The sequence below is a fragment of the Mustela nivalis genome (genome assembly GCF_964662115.1).
Source record: "Mustela nivalis genome assembly, chromosome: 9".
Lineage (NCBI taxonomy): Eukaryota > Metazoa > Chordata > Mammalia > Carnivora > Mustelidae > Mustela > Mustela nivalis.
The window spans coordinates 99509574-99535847 of record NC_139028.1 but is presented as its reverse complement, the minus strand read 5'-3'; the positions used below and the strand labels follow the sequence as shown (position 1 = coordinate 99535847).

The 26274-nt window shown below is 39.2% G+C and overlaps 2 protein-coding genes and 1 long non-coding RNA gene across 9 annotated transcripts in view; 1 reads left to right on the top strand and 2 right to left on the bottom strand.

Moving 5' to 3' along the window:
• The window catches only part of TTC17 (tetratricopeptide repeat domain 17), a 117632-nt gene extending 116868 nt beyond the window's left edge, over positions 1–764 (bottom strand). For all 3 annotated transcript variants that reach the window (XM_082684023.1, XM_082684024.1, XM_082684025.1), the window contains exon 1: positions 516–764. In XM_082684023.1, coding sequence (XP_082540149.1) covers positions 516–674 — 159 coding nt within the window. In that variant the 5' untranslated portion in view covers positions 675–764. The remainder of the gene's footprint in view (positions 1–515) is intronic.
• On the top strand, positions 751–18784 carry LOC309841166. Of its 2 annotated transcripts, none has more exons than XR_014298994.1 (3): positions 751–844; positions 17236–18022; positions 18554–18784. It is a non-coding gene; the product is annotated as an uncharacterized lncRNA (long non-coding RNA). The 2 variants fall into 2 exon arrangements; XR_014298995.1 differs by having other exon boundaries at positions 770–844; positions 17274–18022.
• Positions 10839–26274, bottom strand: part of API5 (apoptosis inhibitor 5) — a 28969-nt gene continuing 13533 nt past the window's right edge. The window contains exons 8-14 of one of the 4 annotated variants that reach the window (XR_014298974.1): positions 25798–25887; positions 24361–24542; positions 22640–22733; positions 21813–21869; positions 18532–18608; positions 16766–18014; positions 10839–16548 (exon numbers count right to left, since the gene is read on the bottom strand). Coding sequence is in view for 3 of the 4 variants with exons in the window: in XM_082684038.1 (XP_082540164.1) it covers positions 12886–12968; positions 17878–18014; positions 18532–18608; positions 21813–21869; positions 22640–22733; positions 24361–24542; positions 25798–25887 (720 nt within the window). In the remaining variant the exon portion in view is untranslated. The remainder of the gene's footprint in view (positions 16549–16765; positions 18015–18531; positions 18609–21812; positions 21870–22639; positions 22734–24360; positions 24543–25797; positions 25888–26274) is intronic. The other 3 variants (XM_082684039.1, XM_082684038.1, XM_082684040.1) reach the window with 3 other exon arrangements.

Genomic DNA, 26274 nt, shown 5'->3' with positions numbered 1-26274 from the left:
GAATTCCAGCACACAGAAGAGGAGACTGGGCAAGAAGCATTAGATGACCCACTGCCTAGGGGTGCCGAAGCTGTCACCGCCGTGGGACTCGCGCACACCACGGCATTGCCACCTGCTTTCTACTTCTTCGGGGAGGGCTGGTGACGCGTGGTGGGCCCGAGAGGAACGGAGGCAAGGATAATGAATCTGCGGTTTCTAAAGCCCAAGCACAACAAAATGTCCCCAGAGCCCGACCCCCGCCCCCGCCCCCACGGCCGGGCGACACTTCCCACGCGGCACGCTGCCTCAGGGGTGGAAGGCTGAGAACTTGCTGGAGGCTGAGGCGAGGGCCAGAGGACAAATGGGGAGGGAGCGACGCCAGCTCTGAGTACTGGGGTCGCTCCGGCCGCAGCGCCGGGACCGTGGGAAGGTAGCCTGGGGGCGGGACCACGCGGCACCAAACAGCCAGGGGCCGGACCTGGGAATCCCCCGGGGTGAGGGCGGGCGCGGGCGGAGAGGGACGCCCTGGCCGCTACCTGCTGCTGGATCTTCCCGTCCTCCGTGACGACCCAGTGCGTGGTGGCGAAGGCCCCTCGAGCCGCCACACTCAGCAAGGCGGAAAGGCTAAGGAGCCAGCCTGGGCCGGAGCAAGGCGGCAGCTCGCACCGGCCGCGGACCCCTACTGCCGCCGCCATCTTGTCCCCCCGGCCCTACTGCTCACACCGGAAGCGGAAGCCGGCCCCCGCCGTCCGCCATCTTGGGGAGGTCGGCGCTGGAGGAGGTGGAGCCCCGGAGGCGCTGCCCGCTGACGACCGGCTTTCTGAGCCTCGGTTTGGGCGGCGCGGACAGCCGGGCTTGGCTTCAGGTCGGAGACAGCTTTTTTTGTTACTGTTTTCCTGTAGGCAGTTCGATCTCGTGGCGTGGGAACCAGAGGGAGATCCAAGGAGTGTTCTAGGTGGAGCCTGAGCGGGAATGAGAGGACTCTGTGTATATATTTACATAGATATGGATTTAATAAAACCTTGGTTTTCATTTTATTTCATTTTTATTTCTGGTTGTGTCATATGGTTTTGAAATAAAAGGTATGCTTTCGAGAGACGTAAGGGAAGAGATGGATTCTCTTTTGTTCGTAAAGCCTCGCAGTAGTGGAGGCTTCAGAGTTGGGCGCATTGTCCGTCTAGCGCCGCGCTGTCCGGTAGAAGGATGGGAGGCTCGAGCCACGGAGAAGTGTTTTAAAAGAGCGAAATAACGCGTTTGATTTAACCCATTGTATTCAACACAGTATTAGTTCAATATAAAATCTGTACAAATGACTGAGCTATTTTATTTTTAGTACTAAGTCTTTTAGGCTTCCAGCTCGTCTACGTGGAGACTGGCTAGGGATGCGTCTGGGTGGCTCAGTCGTTAAGGGTCTGCCTTTCCCCGGGGTCATGATCCCAGAGTCCTGGGGTTAAGCCCCCGCATCAGGCTCTCTGCTTGGCGGGAGGCCTGCTTCTTCCTCTCCCACTCCCCCTGCTTGTGTTCCCTCTCTCGCCCTCTGCAAATAAATACATAAAATATTTTAAAAATTAAAAAAAAAAAAATTTCAGACTGGCTGGATTTCAGGGCTTAAGAGCTGCATGTGCCTAGTGGCTACCTACAGGGCAGCACAGGTCTAGGCTGGAGGTCTAGATCAGGAGACCCATAGCATTGGCATCACCTGGCAGTTTATTAGAAATGCACCTTCTTGGCTCTTTTACCCGACCCCACCAGATTCTGACTTTCAGCAAGAGTCCCAGGTATGTACGTTAAGAACTCTTTTCTCTAGTGAACCAACATGTAGGTAGACTAGCCAGGCTAGTCCCGGCTTCTAGTAAGATAATGTTTTAGGTATTTCACGGCTGCCTTCTGGCTTTGTGTGTCATTTTGTGTTTAGGTTCATTATGCTTTTGGTTTTCTCTTTGGGAAGAGGAGGATGAGAATTTTGCCTGACCGCCTTCCTACGCTGGCATATTGTCAGAAAACAAAAATAATTGCCAAGTGTTTAAACATCTCTTCCTACTCTGGGAGCAACGACCACAGCACTGGTTTTTAGTTCCATTTGAAAGTTGCTTTTCTTAGAGGATTGAAGTAATGAACATTCATCTCGCTAAAAATGTATGACCTACCCACTTTTTTGCCTAGTACTCTGCTAGACAGCAGGTATGGAAATCTGACCACTGAGCAATGTGCAATTCAGTGGAATATTGGCAGGTTAACAATTGAAATACAGGATAATGGAGGTGTATAACGGCACATGTGTAGAGAAGAGAGAGCAACCGACCAGGTGAAAGGCTTCAAGCAAAAGTGCTGATTCAAGTAGAATAAGCAATACATGAAAAAAACGTGAAAACTGGGGCACCTGGGTGGTTCAGTGGGTTAAAGCCTCTGCCTTCGGCTCAGGTCATGATCCCAGTGTCCTGGGATCGAGCTCCGCGTCAGGCTCTCTCTGCTCGGCAGGGAGCCTGCTTCCTCCTCTCTCTGCCTGCCTCTCTGCCTACTTGTAATCTCTGTCTGTCAAATAAATAAAATCTTAAAAAAACCAAAAAAACGTGAAAACTGTCAGGTTGTAAGGGTTTCTTGTATGTCATACCGAAAAGTTTAAACACAGACAATTTTGAAATGAAAAAGTGGAAAATGAGTCTCCCTGTTCTCAGCATTTTATTTTAAGGCGTAGACATCAATCCTCTTACCAGTGTATAAAGGTTGCTAAGTAATGGCAGTCATCATCGTCTAACATTTGTTAAGTGTTTTAATACATACTGGCACTAGTATTCACATAGTCATCTCTGCTGACGTACCGGGCATAGGCTAGTTAAGTAATTTGGCCAAGATCATATAGCTAATAAGTGGCAGACCTCAGATTTGGACTCCGATCTACCTGACTCTAGAGCCTGAGCATGGCTGAAGGATGGTGAGGAATTTGAGAGCAGCCCCAACATCACCTATTTTGGCTATCAGCAATTTCTTTCACACTCATAAGTTAACCTATAAAAGGGCAGAATCATAGCTTCTGTAGCTTTAATGTACCACAGGCCTCTGCTTTCTCTAGATGATAATCCATGTCCTTGGAGATCCTGTATTAGTTTTTTGTTGTTGTGTAATAAATTACCATAAATTTAGCAGCTTAACACATACCTGCAGTCTCACTGTTTTCATGGGTCAAGAGTCTGACGTGGCATGGCTGTGTTCTCAGTGTCTCACATGGGTGATAGAAGGCTGCTTGCTTTCTCCAGGGTTTGGGGGCCTCTTTCAAATTCTTGGCAGAATTCAGCCCTTTGCCATTGTAGTCACTTTTCTTGCTGGCTGCTGACTATGGCCATTCTTGACTCCCCCCACCATTCCCTGCTACCATGGCCTTCTCAACATGGCAATATTCCTTCAAGGGAAAAATGGGGAAAATCTCCACTGCCTCAGTTTCTGACTTCCTCCATTTCTGATGGCTCGACCCAGATTTAAAGGGCTCATGTGGTTAGATAAGGTCTGTCTGAATAATCTCTCTTGATTAACCCAAAATCAACTAATTTGGTTGATTTGTAATCTGTCAGTGCACATTTGGGTTGTTTCCATATCTTGGCTCCTGTAAATGATACTGCAAGAGACATGACAGTGCAATCTATATTTTCAAATTAATGTTTTTATTTTCTTTGGGTAATTCCCCAATAGTGGAATGACTGGATTGTGTGATATTTCTATTTTTGATTTTATGAGGAACCTCCCTGCATGGCTGCACCAGTTTACATCCCTACCAACAGTGCATAAGTGTTCCTTTTGCTCTGTATCCTTGTCAACACTTGTTACCTGTGTTTTTGATTCTAGTCTTCCAACAGGTGTAAGGTGATTCTCATCGTGGTTTTGTTTTAAAGATTTTTTATTTATTTATTTGATAGACAGAGATCACAATTAGTTAGAGAGGCAGGCAGAGAGAGAGGAGGAAGCGGGCTCCATCCCAGGACCCTGAGACCATGACATGAGCCGAAGGCAGAGGCTTTAACCCACTGAGCCACCCAGGTGCCTCCTCATCGTGGTTTTGATTTGAACTTGCCTGCTGATTAGTGATGTTGAGCATCTTTTTATGTCTTTTGGTCATCAGCATGTCTTTTTTGTTATTGTTGTTAGAGAGAGAGAGAGTGCACAAGCAGGAGGAGCAGCAGACAGAGGGAGAAGCAGGCTCCCCGCTGAGCAAGGGGACTTGATTCCAGGAGACTTGATCCCAGGACTCTGGGATCATGACCTGAGCCAAAGGTAGATACTCAACTGACTGAGCCACCCAGGCGTCCCAATTTTTTTTTTTTTTTAAGATTTTATTTATTTGTCAGAGAGATAGCAAGCGAGAGAGCAACCAAGCACAGGCAGACAGAGTGGAAGGCAGAGTCAGAGGAAGCAGCAGGCTCCCTGCGGAGCAAGGAGCAGGATGTGGGACTTGATCCCAGGACGCTGGGATCATGACCTGAGCCGAAGGCAGCTGCTTAACCAACTGAGCCACCCAGGCATCCCTGTTTGTTTGTTTTTAAATGTCTATTCAGGTCCTCTGCCCACTTTTTTAAAAAAAGGATTTATTTGTTTATTTATTTGAGAGAGAGTGTGCGTGCAAGTGGAGGGGAGAGGAGTAGAGGGAGAAGGAGAGGTGAAGCCGACTCTGTTGAGAGCAGAGCTCAGTGCATCCCACAACCCTGAGATTCTGACCTGAGCGGAAACCAAGAGTTGGACTCAACTGACTGAGCCACCCAGGCATCCTCCTCTGCCCATTTTAAAATCAGATTATTTATTGTTTATTTTTTGGTTTTAAGTTATTTATAGATTTTGGGCATTAATGCATTAGCAGATTTGCATTTGCAAATATCTTCTCTCATTCAGTAGGCTGCCCTTTTGTTGATGGTTTCCCTGGCTGTACAAAAGGTTTTTAAAATTTTGTTTTTGTTTTTGTTTTGTTTTGGTATAGTCCCAATACTTTATTTTTCCTTTATTTTCCTTGCTTTAGGAGACATACATATCTAGAAAAATGTTGCTAAGGGCAGTGTCCAAGATATTACTGCCTATATTTTCTTCTAGAAATTTTATAGTTTCAGGTCTCACATTTAGGCGTTTCATCCAGTCTGAGTTTGTTTCTGTGTATGGTGTAAGAAAATGGTCCTGTTTCAGTCTTTTGCCTATAGCTGTCTGTTTTCCCCAGAACCAGTTATTGAAGAGACTATCTTTTCCCCATTGTATATTCTTGCCTCTCTGTTGCAGATTATTGACTAGATAATCATGGGTTTATTTCTGGGCTCTGTATTCTGTTCTGTTGGCCTATGTGTCTGTTTTTGTGCCAGTATCATACTGTTTCAATTACTACAGCTTTGTACTAAATCTTTAAATTTGGGATTGTGACACCTCCAACTTTGTTCTTTTTTTTTTTTTTAAGATTTTATTTATTTGACAGACAGACATCACAAGTAGGCAGAGAGCCACCCAGTCGCCCCAACTTTGTTTTTACTTAAGATTGCTTTGGCTTTTTGAGATCTTTTATGGTTCTGTACAAATTTTAGTATTATTTTAGTTCTGTAAAAGAGATTGTTGGTGTTTGATAGGGATTGCATTGACTATGTAGATTACCTTGGGTAGTATAGACATTTTAATAGTATTTGTTCTTCCGGTCCATGAGCATGGAATGTCTATCTGTTTATATCACTTTAAATTTCTTTCATCAGTGTTTCATAGTTTTCAGAGTATAGGTCTTTCACTTCCTTGATTAAGTTTATTCTTAGGTATTTTTTAAAAAGATATATCTATTTATTTGAGAGAGAGAGAGAGCGTGCACTAGAGTAAGAGGAAGCACAACTGGGAGGCAGAGGGAGAAGCAGGCTCCCGCTTAGCAGGAAGCCCAACAGGACTTGATCTCAGGACCCTGGGATTATGACCTGAGCCAAAGGCAGACGCTTAACTGACTGAGCCACCCAGGTGCCCTTATTGTTAGGTATTTTATTCTTTTTTGGAGTAATTATCAATGGAATTGTTTTTTAAATTTCTCTTTCTGCTACTTCATTATTAGCATATAGAAACATGATTTCTATGTATCCTGCAACTTCACTGAATTTTTTACTTATAATAGTTTTTTTGTGAAGTCTTCAGGGTTTTCTATGGATAGCATCGTGTCATCTGCAAATAGGGGACAATTTAACTTGTTCCTTTTTTTTTTTTTTTAAGATTTTATTTATTTAACAGAGATCACAAGTAGGCAGAGAGGCAGGCTGAGAGAGAGGAGGAAGCAGGCTGCCTGCTGAGCAGAGAGCCTGATGCGGGGCTCGATCCCAGGACCCTGGGATCATGACCTGAGCCGAAAGCAGAGGCTTTAACCCACTGAGCCCACTGAGCCACCCAGGCGCCCTAACTTGTTCCTTTTTGATTTGGATGTCATTTCTTTTCCTTGTCTGATTGCTGTGACTAGGACTTTCAGTACTATGTTGAATAAAAGTGTTAAGAGTGGATATTCTTGTCTTGTTTCTGATCTAAAGAGGAAACAAATTTTTTTTAAGGGCAGAGAATTTTTTTTTTTTTTTAAGATTTTATTTGTTTATTTGACAGGCAGAGATCACGGGCAGATAGAGAGGCAGGCAGAGAGAGAGAAAGGGAAGCAGAGCAGATAGCCTGATGCGGGGCTCCATCCCAGGACTCCAGGATCATGACCCCAGCTAAAGGCAAAGGCTTTAACCCACTGAGCCACCCAGGTGCCCCTATAGGAAACACTCTTGATTTTTCACCATTGAGTATGATGTTAACTATGGGTTTTTCATAATATGGCCTTTATTATGTTGAGGTATATTTCACCTTTAAACCCACTTTGGTGATTGTGAGAGTTTTTATCATGAACAGATATCAAATTTTGTCAAATTTTTCTGTTTTTATTGAGATGATCATATGATGTTTATTTATCCTTTGTTCTGTCAGTGTGGAATATCCCATTGATTGGTTTGCAAATATTGAACCATCCTCACATCCCTGGAATAAATCCCATTTGATTTGGTGAATGATCCTTTTAATATATTATTGAATGCAGCTTGCTAATGTTTTGTTGAGGATTTTCTTCTTTGTTCATCAGAGATTTGGCCTGTATTTTGGTAGGTAGTTCTGGTAGTACCTTATGTTATTGAGTAATTCTTTTTTTCTTTTTTTTTTTTTTTAAGAGTTTATTTATTTATTTGACAGAGAGAGATCACAAGTAGGCAGAGAGGCAGGCAGAGAGAGGGGGAAGCAGGCTCGCTGCTGAGTGGAGAGCCCATTGCGGGACTTGATCTCAGGACCCTGAGATTATGACCTGAGCCGAAGGCAGAGCCTTAACCCACTGAGCTACCCAGATGCCCGAGTAATTCTTTTTTTCAATTAGTTATACACTGTTAGCGTCTGATGGCAGGAAGCATTTCCTATACAAATATACTTTTATCTTCCAGAAAGCTTGGTTAGTTTGACTTTTACTTACTATCTCTATAAAGTATAGAATTTTTGAAGCTAGGAATTGGACAATGATCAAACGGACTTTCTGGATTGTTTCCTCCTTTGAGCCATTTTATCTGAAAGTTGCAGAAAATCTCCATACTGTTTATTCCTTAGAGAAAATATAAGATATAAATGTATCTGAGAGAGTTAACATTCTGTTTTAAATTCTGTTAATTATCTTTTGCTTCATGGTAAACCAACTTAAATTTTAGTGATTTAAATGTTTAATTTTAAAACATAGTTTATTATATTTCATAGTTTATTGGCTGGATTCAGCTGGGTGGTTCTCCTGCTGTTGGCTTGGGTCACTCATAGGGCTGCATTCAGCTGAGACCTCAGCTGGTCCCGGAATGTCGTGAAATGTCTCCACACACATCTAGTACATTTGCTGGAGTGGCTGAAATGACCAGGGGTAGCTGTGCTATCTCTCAGGGCAGTTATAGAGGCTTCTTACATGGTAGAAGCTGCCAGGCTTCTTGAGGGCCAGCCCCAGAACTGGCAGTGTCACTTCTGCAATCTACTGGTCAAAGAAGGGAATAAAGATAGCTCAGATTCAAAGGGAAAAGGAAATAGATTCATCATCTTAAGTGAAGCAGCCATGTTTAAATGGGAAGGGAAGAAATAACTGGCAGCCTACTCTGCATATAGTTCATTCCTTTAGAGGGATTTTGAATTGATAGATGTTGATAAGGTGGGTAAGAAAGGAGGCTAGTTCTGGCTGGAAGGGTTGTAGAGGTATATCTCCCCAACAGCTATATGCAGAGTGGGTAGGATTTTCAAAGAGGAGACAGAGGATACCTAAATATAGTGATTTCATTTAGAAATAGTTTGCCAAATAAATCAAGCAGTTTGAAGCATGAGGACTACTACGGGTGAGACCGAATGTCCAGTCAGCCCAAGATTCCAGTTCACAGTGATACTAGGGCTGCTCTGAGGGTAGCATGATGGTCAGCCTCAAAAGAATTTTCCTGATACAGACTTACCAGACATTAACTTATTGAAAGTCTTGCAGCTGTTACTGTATTTGGGGAGGACAGTTTTATTTGGGGAGTAATTTTATTATGACTGTTCATTCTGTAAGAAGCTAATGGTCATACCTGCTCCTATCCCCAGTTTTTACTCCCACATACACTCAGGTATCAGGATCCTCATTTTATGATGAATCTAGTTCATTCTATTCAAATCTTTTTAGTTTGTGCTTTTTAACCTCATCACCTTAAGTATTTCTTGAGAAATACCAACTGGAACTGTATGTGGTTTTTCATCTGTCTAAGGCCTTATCTCAGATCTTGTTTATAATATCAATTCTTTATGACCAGAATTTTAATGGGATTTTCTTATTTGTGATTGCATTAGTTTTAGGGAGTAAATGGCCAGCTTTTAGGAATGAATTTACGATTTCTTAGGTTTTTGACAAATTAGGTTTCATTAGTCTAAATTTTAGTTTCCATCACACTTGTTAGACTTGAGTCATTCGCTGTTTTCTACCTGCCCAGAACTGCTTTGAGTTTTCTTTCTATGGTTTCTAACGTGGGAAATTGATCATGTGCTAAGGGAGCACACACGTGGTTGGTCCTGTACCCAACTTGGGAGGAAAGGCTTCCCAGGGAGAGTGAAATCTAGTATGACCTGAAGGATGAATCCTAAGTTAGCTGGATGAATGGGGGGTGAATAGGGGGTAATGATTTTCTGGGCAGAGGAAACATGCCTCTGTCAGAGAGTGCAGTGCCCTCTGAGTTATTGAAAGTAATTCCTCATAGATGAGGAATTCAGGAGCGCAGGGGTTGAAACTAGGAATCTACAAGTTTGGGGATAGTGCCCCCCCCCACCATTTTTGTTTTGTCTTAGCGCAGCCTGGTGCTCTTAAAGCCAAGTGTTGGGGCACCTGGGTGGCTCAGTGGGTTAAACCTCTGCCTTTGTTCAGGTCATTGGCCTCAGGGTCCTGGGATTGAGCCCCACATTGGGCTCTCTGCTTAGCAGGGAGCCTGCTTCCCCCTCTCTCTCTGGTGTTCTGCCTCTTGTGATCTCTCTCTGGCAAATAAATAAAATCTTAAAAAAAAAAAAAGTGTTATGCAGGTTTTGTTGCCTCCATCTCAAATGCTTTTCCCTGACATCTTCACTAGGCTGGCTCCAAATCATCATTCAGTTCTCAGCTCAAATTAATTGACTTTTCCTAACTGTTCTTTCTATGCTGTCACATCAGCATGCATGTGTTTTAAAACTAAGCTCTGAAATCAGCTTATGAGGCCTGTGTAGTAGAATGTGAGCTCCCAAGTTTGCCTCTGTTGCTCACCACTATATTCCCAGAGCCTGAAACACTGCCTTTTTTAAATTGAAAACTTAGTATGTACCAAGCACTGTTTTAGTTGCAATTATCAAGGAGTAAATTACAAAAATCCTTACCTTTGTGGCATTTTAGCCAGATTACATTCTGTCAGGGAGAAGCAGACAAAACAATGTACAAGTAAAGTATACAGTATGTTAGAAGTTGGCAAATGCTCTAGGGAACATGGGATAGGGTAAGTGGTATTTGGCATCTTGCAGTATTTAATTTTCCTTGAGAAAATAATCTTTGGAGATTTGAAGGACATGGAGATGGAGTCAGACAAGAGATATAAGAGAAAGAGTGCCTGGAGGGAACAGCCAGTGCAAAATCCCTACAGCAGGAATGTCTTTGCCCAGGCCGCATGAAGCTAGCTGACTGGGGCAGAGTGACGGAGAGGAAGGATAGCAGCTGAGGTCAGGGATGGAAAACCAGGGCAATGTTTCTGATTTATTCTCTGAAATGAGCCACTGAATAGCTTTAAGTAGGAGTGGATCTCTGCTGTCCTGTTTAGAACAGGCTATAAATGAGTCAAGTGTAACAGCAGGGAGATCCATTAGAAGGCTGTTATGAAACTCCAGGCAAGAAATGATGGACATAGAAATTTGACAGTCCTCAGCACAAGGTGGCATTAAAGCTGCAGGCCTGGATGTGATCACCAGGAATGCAGTTATCTCATTCCGTTCCATTTAAATTTGGCTTTAGAACACTCCTAACCATTCTAGGTGCTACTTCAGGAAGACTTTTAATAAAGGCTGGTAGCCAAATTAAGAAGTTCCAACTTCCTTTACATATTAACCTGAAGATGGAAATTATTTCATAACAATTTGGCAAGTATGTATCTGATATTTTGTTTCAATAAAAATAACCAAATCATTTTTTTCAGAAGTGTATTAACTTAAAAAAAATCTCCAAAAATGAAAATTAAATATAACTTGCCCATCTTTATATTTTCATGTTTGGCACAATAGAAACCACCAATATTGTTTAATGGATATCCGGGAATCTTAAGTTATCATAATTATAACACATCAAGACACAAAACAAAATTACAAAAGGAAATTTATTTCAAAAGCATAAGGGAACATTTACATTTGAACAAGGTGATAACAGGTGTCTTGCAAAAGGAAAAAAAAAAATCATGGCATGAAGTTTTTCTTTCAAATTTTTGAAGCAAAAGTAACCCAAGATGTGCACTGTTGCCTTTGGAAAAGTAAGGGGAACAATGAGGTGGTAAAGGAAGGAACACAGTCAACTCAGTATCAAACTTGAGAAAGTAAAGTCACTTCTGCTCAGCTTTTTTTTTTTTTTTTTTTACAAATATGCTTTAAAAAAGAAAAAGAAGAAAAGTTACATTTATGTCAAATTTATATAACTGTAGTTCCAATACAGTTGCTGTACTTGAAATGGCTTTAGGCCACCAACTGATGCCTCTAAGGTCCAGACTATCTGGTCACAGTTTTCAAATGGCAATTCCATGTTCCTATGTCTTTTCGGATTCCAAGGGAGCTTAGGTTCAGCTCATACTCTTTTGGAATGTTTTAGAGATTATTGCCACCACTCCATAGTCAAGCTGACCAATTTCTTTTGCTCACTTGTATCATTCTGGTTTTTAAAAAATATTTTTCCCATAAACATGTGCAGTAATTCTAACAAAGGGGTTTTGCTTTTTCCCCAATGTAGAGGTAACAGTAATGTAGACACCTGCATTAGAATCACAAACTATTCCTCGAAAAATATGTCAAACTACTAGAAAATGTCATTCAGGCATTGAATTTGAATAGCAAACTTGGTGAGGGAAGATTAACTGTGGAACAAAAACATATGAAACATTCAAAAGGCAGAGCAAAAGGGCCTATGCTACTAAAAATGCCCATGACATTAAACACTCCACAAACCCCCCGTCCGTTGTTGTAACCTAAAGATTCTATTAGCTAACTTATACAATAATTTTGATTAATAACCTGAGAAGTTAAAATCTTGAAAGTGGCAAAAGCAAACCAAGAGAGCATCCCTTGCTTATTGGTACACCATGTTTTCAAGTCACTTTTCCTGGGTTGCCCTGGTTATTAAATCCCCAAATTCTAAATTAATCTAGCTCATCCTGTAGAAACCTATATGTACATCAGATTCAATATTTTGGCTGTATTTCTCCAGCAGGGATCTCCAAATTTATCTTTGAAAACGCAGCCTTGGTTTATTTTTAGTTTTAAATAACAATAATCATGTAAGTGCAACTGACTCAAAATCCCTCACTACTGGGAGGAAAACCTAGATAACAAGTTAATGGATTCAGCCTCAAAAAGGTTCATCACCGTGTCAAAGACTACCCGTTCCAGGAATTTTTAAAAAAATGATTTATGTTGTGTAGTCAAGTTTCACAGCATGCATGTATACACACACACACACACATATGCTTATGTATGCATGTATATTATACATACACATTTCTATTCAAATAGTAAGATCCCATAGTCAAAAGTTTATATCACAACATATGGAGAAGAGTTAAGTAAATGGTGCAAAGCAACTTACTTCCTCCTAAAAATGTCATTTCTACATTTTAAGAAAGCTGGTAAGTATTCTGCTTTTACAACACTAGGTAGGAAATGCCTAGCAGCTTTATTAAAAATAATGAAAATAAAATGTTAAGATCGACCATTACTCTTCTCCATATATTGGGGAGGAAAAAAGAGGGCAGAGGAAATCAGTAACCTTTCAACTTTCATCTTTACCAGTTATCAGAAATAGACTGAAATTTCATTACATTTTAGACTTGAGTAGCTTTCAATAACAAATTACCAAGATGTTTAAAAGTAAAAGATTCACAATATGAAGTCTGAATAATGATGATATTGCAAAAACAAGTCAAGATTGTGGACAAAGCATCCAAAAATATCACTGTGGTTTTTACCTTGGACACAACCATGGTCTGTTACAAAAGTAGATCATACATACAAAGGTATAAAGAACATTAAGTTTTTAGCTGAAGGCAGCAGTCCTTTTAAAGGGACATCCCCGGCAATCCAATGAGTAGTAGAATTTAAGTTATTATTAAGCTCATGACAATGCTGAAGAATGTGATGTCTTACTCAGTAGAGTCTTCCCCGACTACGATTTCCTCGTGCTCCCCAACCTCGGCCACCTCTACTTCCCCTGAAGGCTCCTCTCTGCTCTACGAAAAAGCGAACAAGGGTTTAGGTCTTGCTCAGGACTTCATGGTACAGCAAACACAGAAGCGTAACTCGTAGCTTTGAGTGTGTAGCAGCAGGCTCTATGAAAGCAGCGCTAGCATTCTGTTAGTGTGTAAACTCAATCTATACATAAAACCAGGGCAACACATACACTAAAGCACATATGGCAAGATGTCAAATATATTCAGAGTAGGTACTCAATTAAATGTATCCCACTAACAAGATATTTCAAGGTGACAATGTTATAAGTACATTTCTTCTTTATTTTGATGGCTATCACTACTAAAGATAATTACACTATAAAAATTTCTATAGTTGATACGGAATTAACAAAAAGTCACTGGCCTTCAAAAGCTAGTGCCGTGAATGCAAAATATCTCGAATTATCACTGATCAATTTTGAAAAATTACGCTAGACTGAAAAGCATACCTTTCAAATGCAGTGAATAGGCAATCTGTTTTGGTCACAATATTTCAAGCACCTGGACTCACAAAAATGTGGGTATAAATGTCAGCAGCTTTGCTCGCTGCTTTATCAGCTACATGAGCTGCTCAGAGTACTGCCAAAAAGGTGATTATGTACACAGTGCTTAGATTACTGATGTACATTAAGTGTATCTTTTGCTGAAAAATCAAGTCACTTGTGTCATACAGGAGAATGAGTCTTTGATTCATTCACTGGTTACTCTCTTTTATCGCTCCAGAGAAATATTCCTTTAAAGAGTCTTTCCAGTGAAGAAAACTGATTGACGTTATCTGACAGGTTGGACTTTTCATCATACATAAATAAGAGCCTCAAACTTCTAATTCCAGAGATCAAATCTCTTCATTGAACTTTTAAACTTCCTCATTGCAACAATCCTGTTAGGGGCAATTAAAATCACCTGGTGTTGCTGTTTTGGATCCGTAATATTGAATGGTTGAAAAATTCCTATTAAGTCCATATTGCAACCCTTTTTTTGCCATTATGGCTAGAAATATAATTACTTTATTTGGGTAATGTTTTTACCCCCCACCCCTGCGCCCAGCAACCATGAGTTAGAAAATTAACTCGACCTTTCCCCAACTTAGCAAATATTTATGTTTAATAAAATGGGATCTGATTCGAAGTCATTGTTCATGTTATGGCACATTTTTCTAAGTTGATCCGTTTGAAAGCCTTTTAAATGACACCACCATGTTTATTACCCCTTGAACATATTCAGAAAATCAGAAGTGGTCTAAGGGTAAGATGCTCCCCGTAATTTTGCAGTGACTGTAACAGGGAATATAGCAACTCTTATGTAGGCTGTAACTCTTGCACTTTTGACTGTTTAAGACTTGGCCTTATCTATGCAGATGTCAGCACATTTCCCCCCTACTGTACTCATTATGAAACCTTCCATTTTTCAGTTAACAACACTTAACAAATTAACATCTTTTTTTAAATCAAATTAACATCTTCATAGGAATCATTATTACCTATTAGCTAAGTGACTACTAAAATACACCCTTTCAATTGTTTTTCTTTTCTTTAAGATTTTATTTACTCATGAGAGAGTGGAGAGTGCCTGTACGTACACACACACATAGACTGGAGGGGAGGGTAGAGGCAGAGGGAGAAGCAGGCTCCCTGCTGATCATGGAGTCCAATTTGAGGCTCCATTCCAGGACTCTAGGAACATGACCCGAGCTGAAGGCAGACACTTAACAGATTCAGCCACCCAGGCACCCCCTCAACTGTTCAACTGTATCAATGGGTATATTACATACACTGTATGAAGATATTGTTCGATATGGTTATCTTTTCTATACTGGCTATTTCTTTTTGCTCTGCAATGGATGTAGTCATTTCTACAGTTCAGGAAATCTCCAAATTTTCTTTCTTTGAAGGGCTCCATCCTGAGGGACCAGTCTGCATTTTCGGATCTTTTCAGTGGTTTCAAGCTTACACTGCTAACTTGAAAAGCCACTGCTCCCAGTTAAAATTATACTTTATTTTTAACAGTCTAAAAAGGTAAAAGATGAAGGATACAAGTCACAACATACAGCATGTTCAGTTTTTCTGGATTACTGGGCAATTCTGTATGCAGGAAGGAAAGCCAAACATGAGCAGGTGTTTGTAAATACTTCAACTGAAAATGCACCAGGAAGCTGAACTGACTACATATATATAAAGCAAATAAAAGACCTTGGTTAGTAAAGTGATAAACTTGGATAAGGAAAAACAAGTCTACATTAGCATGCCTGGATTCAAAAAACAATAACAAATCTGGCTCTTCTTCTATGATGAATAAGTTCCAGCCTATTTGGAACAGTTCCAGCCTATAAAACTGGAACAGTCTATTTCTTTCACTGTAATAAGACTGTACCTGATTCTCTAATAACCAAAAAGAGTCAATTTCCTAATCCCTCAGCATACATGATCTTTAAAAAAAATCCAACCCGATTTTGGAAAGATAAAACATGAGCTTGACTGACAAAGAAAAGTGTAATTACAATGATTTTGCCAAATGTCGTTAAGAAAATCTATCTACTAAGTGACATTAAAACAAAACGTTCTCCTCTCCAATTTTGAGGCAACACTGATATCCCAGGAAAAAAAAAAGCAACGTGCTTCTTTCTTCTGGACACACTGTCAGTTCCCTAAAGAAAGGACACAAAAAAGGTGGAGAAAAACTTGATGTAGATAGGTCTTCCAAATCCCATCTGTAGTATCAAGAATTTTCAACTGAATGTGTGAAAGAAAGCCAAGAACTCTTTAAAACTGCTACTGTGAAAATACCTATGACCTGTTAACATTCAACTCCAAAATGTAAAATGCTAGCAGAAATTTTGCTGCCACTTTCCAATAAAAAGAGTCAGAGTTTAGTTAGCTTTGTAATTCTGTTTATGACTAGCACCCCAAGGACAAGGTTGACCCCTTTAGGAATATTAAAGTGCTGTAATATCAGACACACACAAAAAACAATTAACAGGCAAGCTTGTTCTGCTTTTGTTACTTTGAGGACTATAAACAACTGTAGTTATAAGGGACTCAGATTTTCTACCGACCATGAAAAACAATCACAACTAAGGCTTTGTATTTTTCACATCTCTTTTCCACATGCATTGTATCATCTGATTCTCACCATCAGGCAGCCAGTGAGTTCACATGGCAGAATCCTCCTGGAAACTCAGGAGTAAGTCACTTGCCCAAGTGACAAGGAATACAATTCTCTTTGCATTGTCATTGCTTTCAATTACTTTTCATTTAAGCAAAATGAAGATAGTATTTGAGATAATAATTGGATTTTAACAATAATTCTCATAGACACATTACATCATACAAGTGACAGAAGACAATCTTTGTTGCAATGAGATGGCAGAATCCTTTCAATTTACAAAATGTTTTCACAAATACTGTTTTTTTCCCCTTATTTGAAATTTTTAAGAGTGCTATGCATATTTAAATTTAAGAGGCTAAGAAATGCATATTTACATATTTACATATGCATCCTGGAAATGACTCCAGTGATCTTTCCTACACTAATTTGCTTCCAAACCTGACTGGAGTAGAGGGGTCATTTCACAATCTAAAAACTGCTTTTTTTTTTTTTTTTTTAAAAGATTTTATTTATTTTATTTGACAGAGAGAGAGATCACAAGTAGGTAGAGAGGCAGGCAGAGACAGAGGGGGAAGCAGGCTCCCTGCTGAGCAGAGAGCCCGATGCGGGGCTCGATCCCAGGACCCTGAGATCATGGCCTGAGCCGAAGGCAGCGGCTTAACCCGCTGAGCCACCCAGGCGCCCCTAAAAACTGCTTTTTTACAATGTTTGCTCAGATACTAAAGGTGTCTAGCTATTGTAGGATGACTTTAATGTTATGATTTCCTCACCCTGGAAATGATTATAGACAGTCTATGTTTCAGAATGTGTTTTAAGAATAATTACTGAAGAATTAGTTCAGACGAGTAAATAAGACCAGTCATAATAAGCATTTTCAGTTGCAAATATTACTGTTTGTCTTTTTCTTCTTTTTAAAGATCTTATTTATTTGACAGAGAGAGAGACAGTGAGAGAGGGAACACAAGCAGGGGTAGAGGGAGAGGGAGAAGCAGGCTTCCCTCTGGGCAGGGAGCCTGACTTGGGGCTCAATCCCACCACCCTGGGATCATGACCTGAGCCAAAGGCAGCACTTAACAACTGAGCCACCCAGACTCCCCTAAGCTTTGATTAAGGAGCTCATTCAGTGATATTTCATCCTTTCTTCTTTGAAAGAATCCATCAGGCTCTAAGTCAAATGAAATAAATTTCACTTCTTCACAGCACTGGGAGACAACGGACTAGTGGGAAGCTCTCCTGGCACCAATGGCTAACACTGACAGGGAGACTGCACTCTGGGCAGTGGAGACAGACTGTGACAGGACACACCTTCCTTGCCAGATGATACTTTAAACATCTGACTCCACTTCTAGGACTTTTCAAATAGTTAAGATGGAAGACAAGCAGGAGGCAGAAAAGATCCAAGAAGATTACTGATCTCCTCACATCTGCCAGAAGCTGTAACTACTCCTGAGGGAGAATGCACAGAATGTCTTGCCTTGAAGTTACAACAGGGAAAACCAGGAATGGATGGTTCATGCCAACTTCCTTCGTTTTGTTCCTTCCTCTGAATACAAGATGCATATTATCTTTTCCAAGTTCTTTTCTAAGTACTGCATGCTCTATTTAGTGAGCCCATAAGGAAGGGTTAGAAAGAAATGGGGTAACTTGTTTCCCCAATAGCTCTCATTTCCCAAGCTACCTCAGAAGTCAGTGGAAAAAGTCACATATTATATATGTGACTATATATAATTAATAATTAAAATCAACTGTTACACAATTTCTTCCTAATTTCTCATATTGCTTGTACCCAAACGGAAACGCTCACCATAATTAAAGTTGCTCAAATTGCTGCTATATTTCCCACTAGGAGGATTATATATCTGCCTGGCATCCCTTTTTGGTCCAGCTGAAGATTTCTTGGGTGGTGAACCAGAAGTTGTATCTTCATTGGCTCTCTTCTGCCTGTAATGGTAAGAAGAATGGCAATAAAAAAATTCTATTACCAGAGGCCATTAAAACCATTGTAATTTAGCCTATCAGTTACAAAAGACATCCCAAAGATGATAGTTATATCAGAAAAAAGGAAATAACATTCTGAGGTCATCAAATTAACTGTGCCTTAGTAATCCACACAATGCCAGAGGGGATTTACAAGGCTTGAAAATAATCTGGAATATGTGGCTACAAAATTTTAAGGGCAAATGACTTAGTTTGTAAAATTTGTCAAAAGTCTATGCCACAGAAGTACAGACAACCCTGAAAATTCCAGGGTTGTACTGTACCTGTTTATTTGATATATACTGCAATTAGACTTTGTATTTTAAGTCATGCTTCTAATACTCATATTTTAACATCTTATTAAGACTATTTAACTGGTAAGATACCCTTCTGTATAGTAAATATAACATCTGAATTCAGATTTTCATATTTATAAATCATAACTATTAGAACACTTATAATTCTTTTAAATATATCTTACCCAATTTCAACCTTCTGTACAGGTTTCCAAGATAATGTTACTGTGCTTTTATAAGAAGGAGGAATGTGGAAGAGATCCTAAAAAGACAAAATGAAGACAAGATTTCTAATATATCTGGTGGTACGGAGAATGGTGGTGAGGGTAAGAAGCATGGAGACATCTTAAAGTTTAGGAGAGAGTAAGTTCTTATCTATCCTTGTTCACCTAAAAAAAGTTGCAAGAGAAAAAATAAACAGATGATTTTGTTTATAAATTATATCTATTACACTTCATTAATGTCATTTTGTATGTATCACTTCAGAAACTGTAGCTAAGTTTTTTTTTTTGGTTTTGTTTTATTCATTTGAGAGAGAGAGAAAGAAAGAGAGCACATGAGCTCCAGTATGGGGTGGGGGACAAAGGGAGAGGGAGAAGCAGACCCCCACTCGCTGAGGAAGAAGCCTGACATGGGGCTGGACCCCAGGACCCTGGGATCATGACCTAAGCCAAAGGCAGATGCTTAACCAAATAAGCCACCCAGGCATCCCTAGCTAACTTTTTTCTAAATGATGATCATTTAGAATTCCAGGATAAAATATATCAACTGTAATAAAACGAAGTCTTAAATATTTCTTTTGCACAGATGCAGTCACTGAGGTGCCTTAAGGGAAAAAGAATGGTGCAAACTATATTTGCTTTTGCAGATTTTTAAGTGGTTCAAAATTAGAACAAAACTAGAAAGCTAAAGGCGTGCTTAATATTTTTCTTCTTCTCAAATATCTGTAAGTTACCAATAAAGGAAAAACCCACAAGACTTAAATACTAAGTTATTAGTATATGGTAATGCAAATGTTTGCTAATTTTAAATGTTAAAGTAACTGAAATAATCTAACCTCATGATATTCTCGAAACTTAGATAGATTTCTAAACATATTTATTATTAGTTTTTTACCCAACATTTCTTATCAGCTTTAACTTTGATTTTTAAAAAAGATTTCATGTATCTATTAGAGAGAGAGTCAGTGGGACGGATTGGGGGAGAGAATCTGAAACAGACTCTATGCTGGTGCAGAGCCGAAAATGGGGCTCAATCCCAGGACTGAGATTATGACCTGAGCTGAAACCAAGAGTCAGACTAAGACACTAAGGCAGCCCACTCTGATTTTTATATATCAGTAAAATTTGATCAAACTGTTCTTTCTACAGTTAAACATTAATAAAAACCATCACGATATGAAACTTAAGTCCACTGTGCCAGATAAATGCAGGGAATTAGCGGTAAAGTCCTTTGGATCAAAAATGCTTGAGGTTTCTAACTAGACTCATTAATATACGATAATGTTATTAAAGAAAGAAATTTTATTGTATCTATATATGATAAAATGGATGTTGGCTGAATCTATTTGTGGTAGTAATAATTTCATCATATATGTATGTTAATCATATATACTTTAAAGTGATATGATGATATATATAAATTATTTCTCAAAAAAATCACATTTTGATAAATGAATTCACTGTTTGAAATTATTAGTTTTAAGGTTTGAAATTAGTAGTGGTTAAAATTATAGAAAGAGCCCAAACATCCACTGACCAATGAATGGATAAAAAAAATGTGGCGTGTGTTTGTGGGTGTGCATGTTTATACATACATATAAATTAGAATATTACTCAGCCATCAAAAAGAATGAAAGCTGGCCATTTGTAACAATGGGGATGGAACAGAAGTGTATTGTGCTAAGTGAAATAAGTCAGACAAAGAACAATCATGATTTCACTCATACGTGGAATTTAAGAAACAAAACAGATGGAACACAGGAGAAGGGAAAGAAAAATAAGATAAAAACAGAGGGGGCGCCTGGGTGGCTCAGTTGGTTGGACAATTGCCTTCGGCTTGGGTCATGATCCTGGAGTTCCAGGATCAAATCCCACATCGGGATGCCTGCTCAGTGGGGAGTCTGCTTCTCCCTCTGACCCTCTCCCCTCTCATACTCTCTTTCTCTCTCTCTCTCTCAAATAAATAAATAAATAAAATCTTAAAAAAAGAAAAAAAGATAAAAACAGAGGGAGGCCATACAGAGGGGTGCTGGAGGAGAGGTGGGTGGGGAATGGGTTAAATAGGTGATGGGTATAAAGAAGGCATTTGTTGGGATGAGCACTGGGTGTTACATGTAAATGATGGGTCACTAAATTCTACTCCTGAAACCACAACTACACTTACATTAATTGACTTGAATTTAAATTAAAAAATAAATAAATAAGGGGGTTTGGAGAAGGGGGGTGGGGTTATGGACACTGGGGAGGGTATGTGCTTTGGTGAGTGCTGTGAAGTGTGTAAATCTGGCGATTCACAGACCTGTACCCCTGGGGATAAAAATATATGTTTATAGAAAATAACAAATAATAAATAAATAAATAAATAAATAAATGGAGTAAAGTTATAAGATTTTCTTAGGAGATGGGAGTACTCGCACCTCTTCTCTTTCCATGATACTCATTCCTTAATGTCTCACTGTTGCTTTCTCTGCAAAGTTTCCCTCTCTTCTGATAAAAAGTAATGATTCTATGGGAGAGTTACCAGATTAGAGTTAGGAGTATACCACCAGTCCTAATTTTGTTATTATCAGGCTTTGTGCTCTAGGTTTTAGAAAACTCATGGCTTTTTCCACCTGGCTACAATACTGTTGACTTATAGAAACAGGTGATGGTTACTTTGTTGTGATTCTTTTTTTTTCCCCCTCTCAGATTGTCTTCTGTTCAGATTAATGTTTACCTGGGGGGGGTAAAGAGAGCTGAAGTGTATTTATGGTTTAATGGTAAGGTACATCTTAGCCGACAGTACAGAAAGCTCTAAATTTATTATATAGATAAGTTAACAGAAAAGACTATAGGGAAAACATTTCAAGGGCCACACAGGCTTGTTCATCCTTAACGTAAGCAAAGTGGGGTTTTACTGGCCATTTGAAAGGACCCAACAGACCAGCAGAATTTAAGTCAGTGAAATTTCTGAGTCTAAATGTATTTGTTCCAATGCTTTGGGTCAGAGAAAATCTGCATGCCTCCCTTTGCCTGCAGTATCTTCTGCAATAACTTTTAAATAAGTAAAACAATGTATGACTTTATGATACCTACAGAAATGGCACTTGGTATTATAGAAAGCATAAAGCATTAAAAGGCTGAATGCCTGGAATACAATGATATCTCCCCTTTAACAGTATCATTACAGATCTAAAGACACATAGATAAACTCTTGCACAAACTTTCTAGCTAGCTGGAAGGACTGGGTAAGAAAGAACACTTACCTTGATTAAAACATTAATATTATTTGTTATTTTCAGTGCAACAACTTTAATCTTGTTCTGCAAAAGGAAAACAAAAAGTGCCAATAACTTTTATGATGCATATCCCATTCCCATATAGAACTGGAATAATTATACTTCTCTTTCAGAGTCATTTCTGCTTATTCCCACTTCTTGACTCTAAACCAGTGTAGAAATGGCAAAGAAAGCAAATAATCTTTATGTTCTCTTGATAAGTTAGAATATTAAAGTGTTATCTACCACTTATCTGAAAAAATGAGTTTAAGACGGTCATATGTATACAGTTGTTGTTTTAAAAATCATTAGCTTAAGTTAAGGAAGACATAATGAAAACTTAAAATATTTCATGAGAATTGTGATGAAGATTGATCACAATAGCTGAGATGAGAGAAATCCAAAAATCCCAACACAAACACACATATAGTTTGGTTTAGAATTGGCAATTTAATCCTTTTTACAATGTAAATTGCTATTTTTCCAAAAGGTAAAAATAAAAATATCACATCGTCAATCAAATATTTGAACAAAATGTGCTAATGAGACCCTAGTGAAAGACTGGTATGTATCTAAGTTTGTAACACTATTCACAAACTTGGACATATTCGAAATATTTCAACAAGGATAAAAATATAACTTAGCAAATAACTAGGCAATCTTCTAACATCATATTGTATCTTCAAGACAGACTTGTATTACCAGTTCAAATGAAGTCAAATGTTACATTTCGACATATGAATTGAGACTGAATTTGCAGTACATGTTGGCTATTATAAAAAATTTCCTTACAAGATGTGACTCAGTATTCTTACCTCTTCTGTTTTTAAGGCTTCGCCTGTTTTACCCTGCAGAGCCAAGCGAAGTTGTCGGATATAAACCTGCAGTCCCCGTGCAAAGTACTGCAGCCTAAATAAAGAAGTATTGGTTGGTTAGCAAATCACCACTTCAATTTTGTTTTTAAATTCAGAGAATCTTCTACTATAGCTAAAAGTTCTTAACTAATAAAGGTCATTTTTTTTTGAGGAACTTTTTTTATTATTAATAAATGATCCCAAGAGATACATAAATAAGCAAAATAAAAAGTTTTCCTTTACCAAAAACAGGAATAAGTCCATACTAAATCTGGCAAGGGAAAGATTTTTAACACTGTGCTTGGTATGTTAAGCCATAAGGCGCAGTCAGAGTGAACCATTCAGGAACCACTGATCAGAATCGATGGCCTGGGTTCTTCTCTTTCAATGACCAACTGAAGGTTAAGTGACCTTACACAAATCACATAACCTCTACATATTTATCTGCTGACAATGGACAGTGTTTGATTGTCAAGTCTAGTTAAAAATAAAACTGCTGATCTGAGAATTTATTATAAATGCATATAAATCTCTAAGGGTTCAAAGAAATACCCCTTTCAAGTTTGTTCTGAGATAATATATGAAAGAGAGGCAGTATAGAGCCCCATCCTGCTGACTTCTAGAACTCTGCTTAATAACCTGGCATCATTTTTTAATTTTTGCAGGAATTTCTAAACTTTTTGCTTCTTCTTTTTTTTTTTTTTTAAATTTTATTTATTAATTTGACAGACAAAGATCACAAGCAGGCAGAGCAGCAGGCAGAGAGCCTGCTGCAGGGCTTGATCCCAGGACTCTGAGATCACAACCGGAGCCAAAAACAGAGGCTCAATCCAGTGAGCCACCTAGGCGCCCTTAACTTGTTGCTTCCGATCAAATATTTCACCAAGTATTAAACCACTGCCTTACCAAACAACAGAGGACAGTAACAGATAATACAGTGGCTAAGCATTTCAAATTTTAAGGTGTGAAGTTGTTAATAAAATGATTCCATCTAAGTGTGTTCGTGGAAACAACTTGTGATTTCTCCAGTGCTACTCCCCTTGAATATTCTGAGACCTTAACAACAGCAACTCCAATTTACAGAGTACCCACTATGTGCCAGGCACGATGCTCAAAGCTTTCTGTTCACTGTCTGATTCTCACAACTCTACGAGGCAGCTGCTGTTCTCATTTAAAGTAACTGCTGAGGAAAATCAGGCGGTTAGTAGAGTGGTTGAGAACCTGCTCAAGATCATAAAACAAGTGAGAAGAGTGAGCTTGGTTTTTTTTTTTTTTTTTTTTTTAAAGATTATTTATTTATTTATTTATTTGACAGAGAGAAATCACAAGTAGATGGAGAGGCAGGCAGAGAGAGAGAGGGAAGCAGGCTCCCTGCTGAGCAGAAAGCCCGACACGGGACTCGATCCCAGGACCCTGAGATCATGACCTGAGCCGAAGGCAGCGGCTTAACCCACTGAGCCACCCAGGTGCCCGAGTGAGCTTGTTTTTGAAAAAGTTCTCTCCCCCACATAGGTTTTTATGCCACACTTTTATATATGTTCCTGTTCTGTGGATCTTCCATTTTATCCCACCAGGTAAGGCAGGGTGGGGACACAGCTCTTGTAAAAGGAGAAGAAAATCAAGGGCGTATCAAGATAGCCATCATCTTTGTCAAGGATTAGACCACTTCAATCATACATCACCTAATTTTAAAATCTTTCAGTTTTTCGGCATTCAGTTTGGCCGTTAAGAAATCTGGAAGTTTTCGGCCCAACTGGTGAAAGCTGTACAACAGACATTCCACATAGCTGAACTGCAGCTTGGGTTCTTCATTACCGGCATTCTCCCCATTTTCCGCTTCTTCTGGAGGAAGAGGCATATATTCCTAAGAGATGAAAATATAGAGATATTTGCAATCTGCCATAAATGCTCTAATTATAAATAAGCAGTGAAGTCACATAGAGCAGGCGTTTAGGGCATGAAGCATTAAAAACTACCCAAATCAGAAATTTAGGATCGCTTCTCGGCCTTTTGGCTAAGATCAAGTGTAGAAATTTAGGTAAGATATCCCTTTTACCCATCAGATCAATAATGACCCAGCCTGTCAATCCCTCTATCTTAACCTCTGTTGTAGCTACTGCTATCTCCACCACTGCTACTGCTACTCCTCACAGTGAAGAAGCTAGTAACATTTTTTTATTTCTTATTTTTTTTTTTAAAGATTTTATTTATTTATTTGACAGAGATTACAAAGGAAGGGAAGCAGGCTCCCTGCTGAGCAGAGAGCCCGATGCAGGGCTCGATCCCAGGACCCTGGGATTATGACCTGAGCCGAAGGCAGAGGTTTTAACCCACTGAGCTACCTAAGCGCCCCGCTAGTAACATTTATTAGGTACACTTATACAAATGAAGGAATGAAATTCTGAGGCAATTTTTCTATGGTGAAAAAGTCTGTGATGAAGAATCAGGATTCAATCTTGGTTTGCCATCAAAAGCTGATGCTTTTAATCACTTTATTATGCTAATCCAAAAATCTTTTCAGAACATTTTCCCACACTGTTTGACTCTCCTTACATTCAAAGTACTGCCAAAGGCTTTCAGTGTGAGTGCTATCACACCTGGGGAAGGTGTACAGGTCTGAATGAGCTCCAAATGTCACATGACTCAATTCATACTATAGGCCTAGTGCTTATCACTCACTGTGTCAGTTACACAAGTGTTTACATCCAACAAGAAAAGCACTTGGTGATGCTGATAATGATTTTATCAGATGGCCTATTTTCTCCACAATTATGACTTAAATGATTTTATTTGCTGGCTGCTCTAGCTACTTGGCCTTAGGCAGCAGCCTGGAAGGTGACCTGGAGCAAATGTGAAAAATATTTTGAGAAAGGAGATAGCAGAAAAACTTACTATAAAAATCCTGTGTTATCTTTTATGCAAACCATCAACAACAGAAGAAATGCCAAAGATTTTCTTTTAAAAGTAGACAACATGTGGCCTGAACGACTAAAAATACTTGCTAGAATTATTCCATCTAATTTGGGTTTCTAAAGTTGATTCTCTACAAATTACACCACACTATTAGACTCTGGGATTACATACGGACTGCGCCATTAAGAAAAGAAAAAAGTTCTTACCAGTAACTTGTCAAATAGTTTCCTTAAATTGGTTTCTAGCTTTTCCATGTCACCACAAAATGAACTCATCTCTGCCAACAGTTTCAATACCTAAAACAAATGATTCACTGTTATTAGTATTTTTTTTTTGAATAGGCGAGGGCTGTAAAATAAGAATGATTCTAGGTAACTAAGGCTGCCTTCTGCTATACCTTAATACTGTACTACGAAGAGATACTTAGGAAGAATTTTTAACAGAAAAGAATTATTTATTAGCATTTAGAATGGGCTTCATTTGCTATTAAATTTAGTCTCTGGACACTAACTCAAAGTATTTGTAGTTGCTACTATTCTCAAGGTTCAACTCTCCTTAACTCAGTCCCAGTCTAACAAGTCAGACCCAGGACATCTGAAGCAAATGACAGCATCAGTACACAGTGGTACTCTTCTCTATCCCAAAAAACCTATGAGGGAAATGGCACATACATGTCCACATTT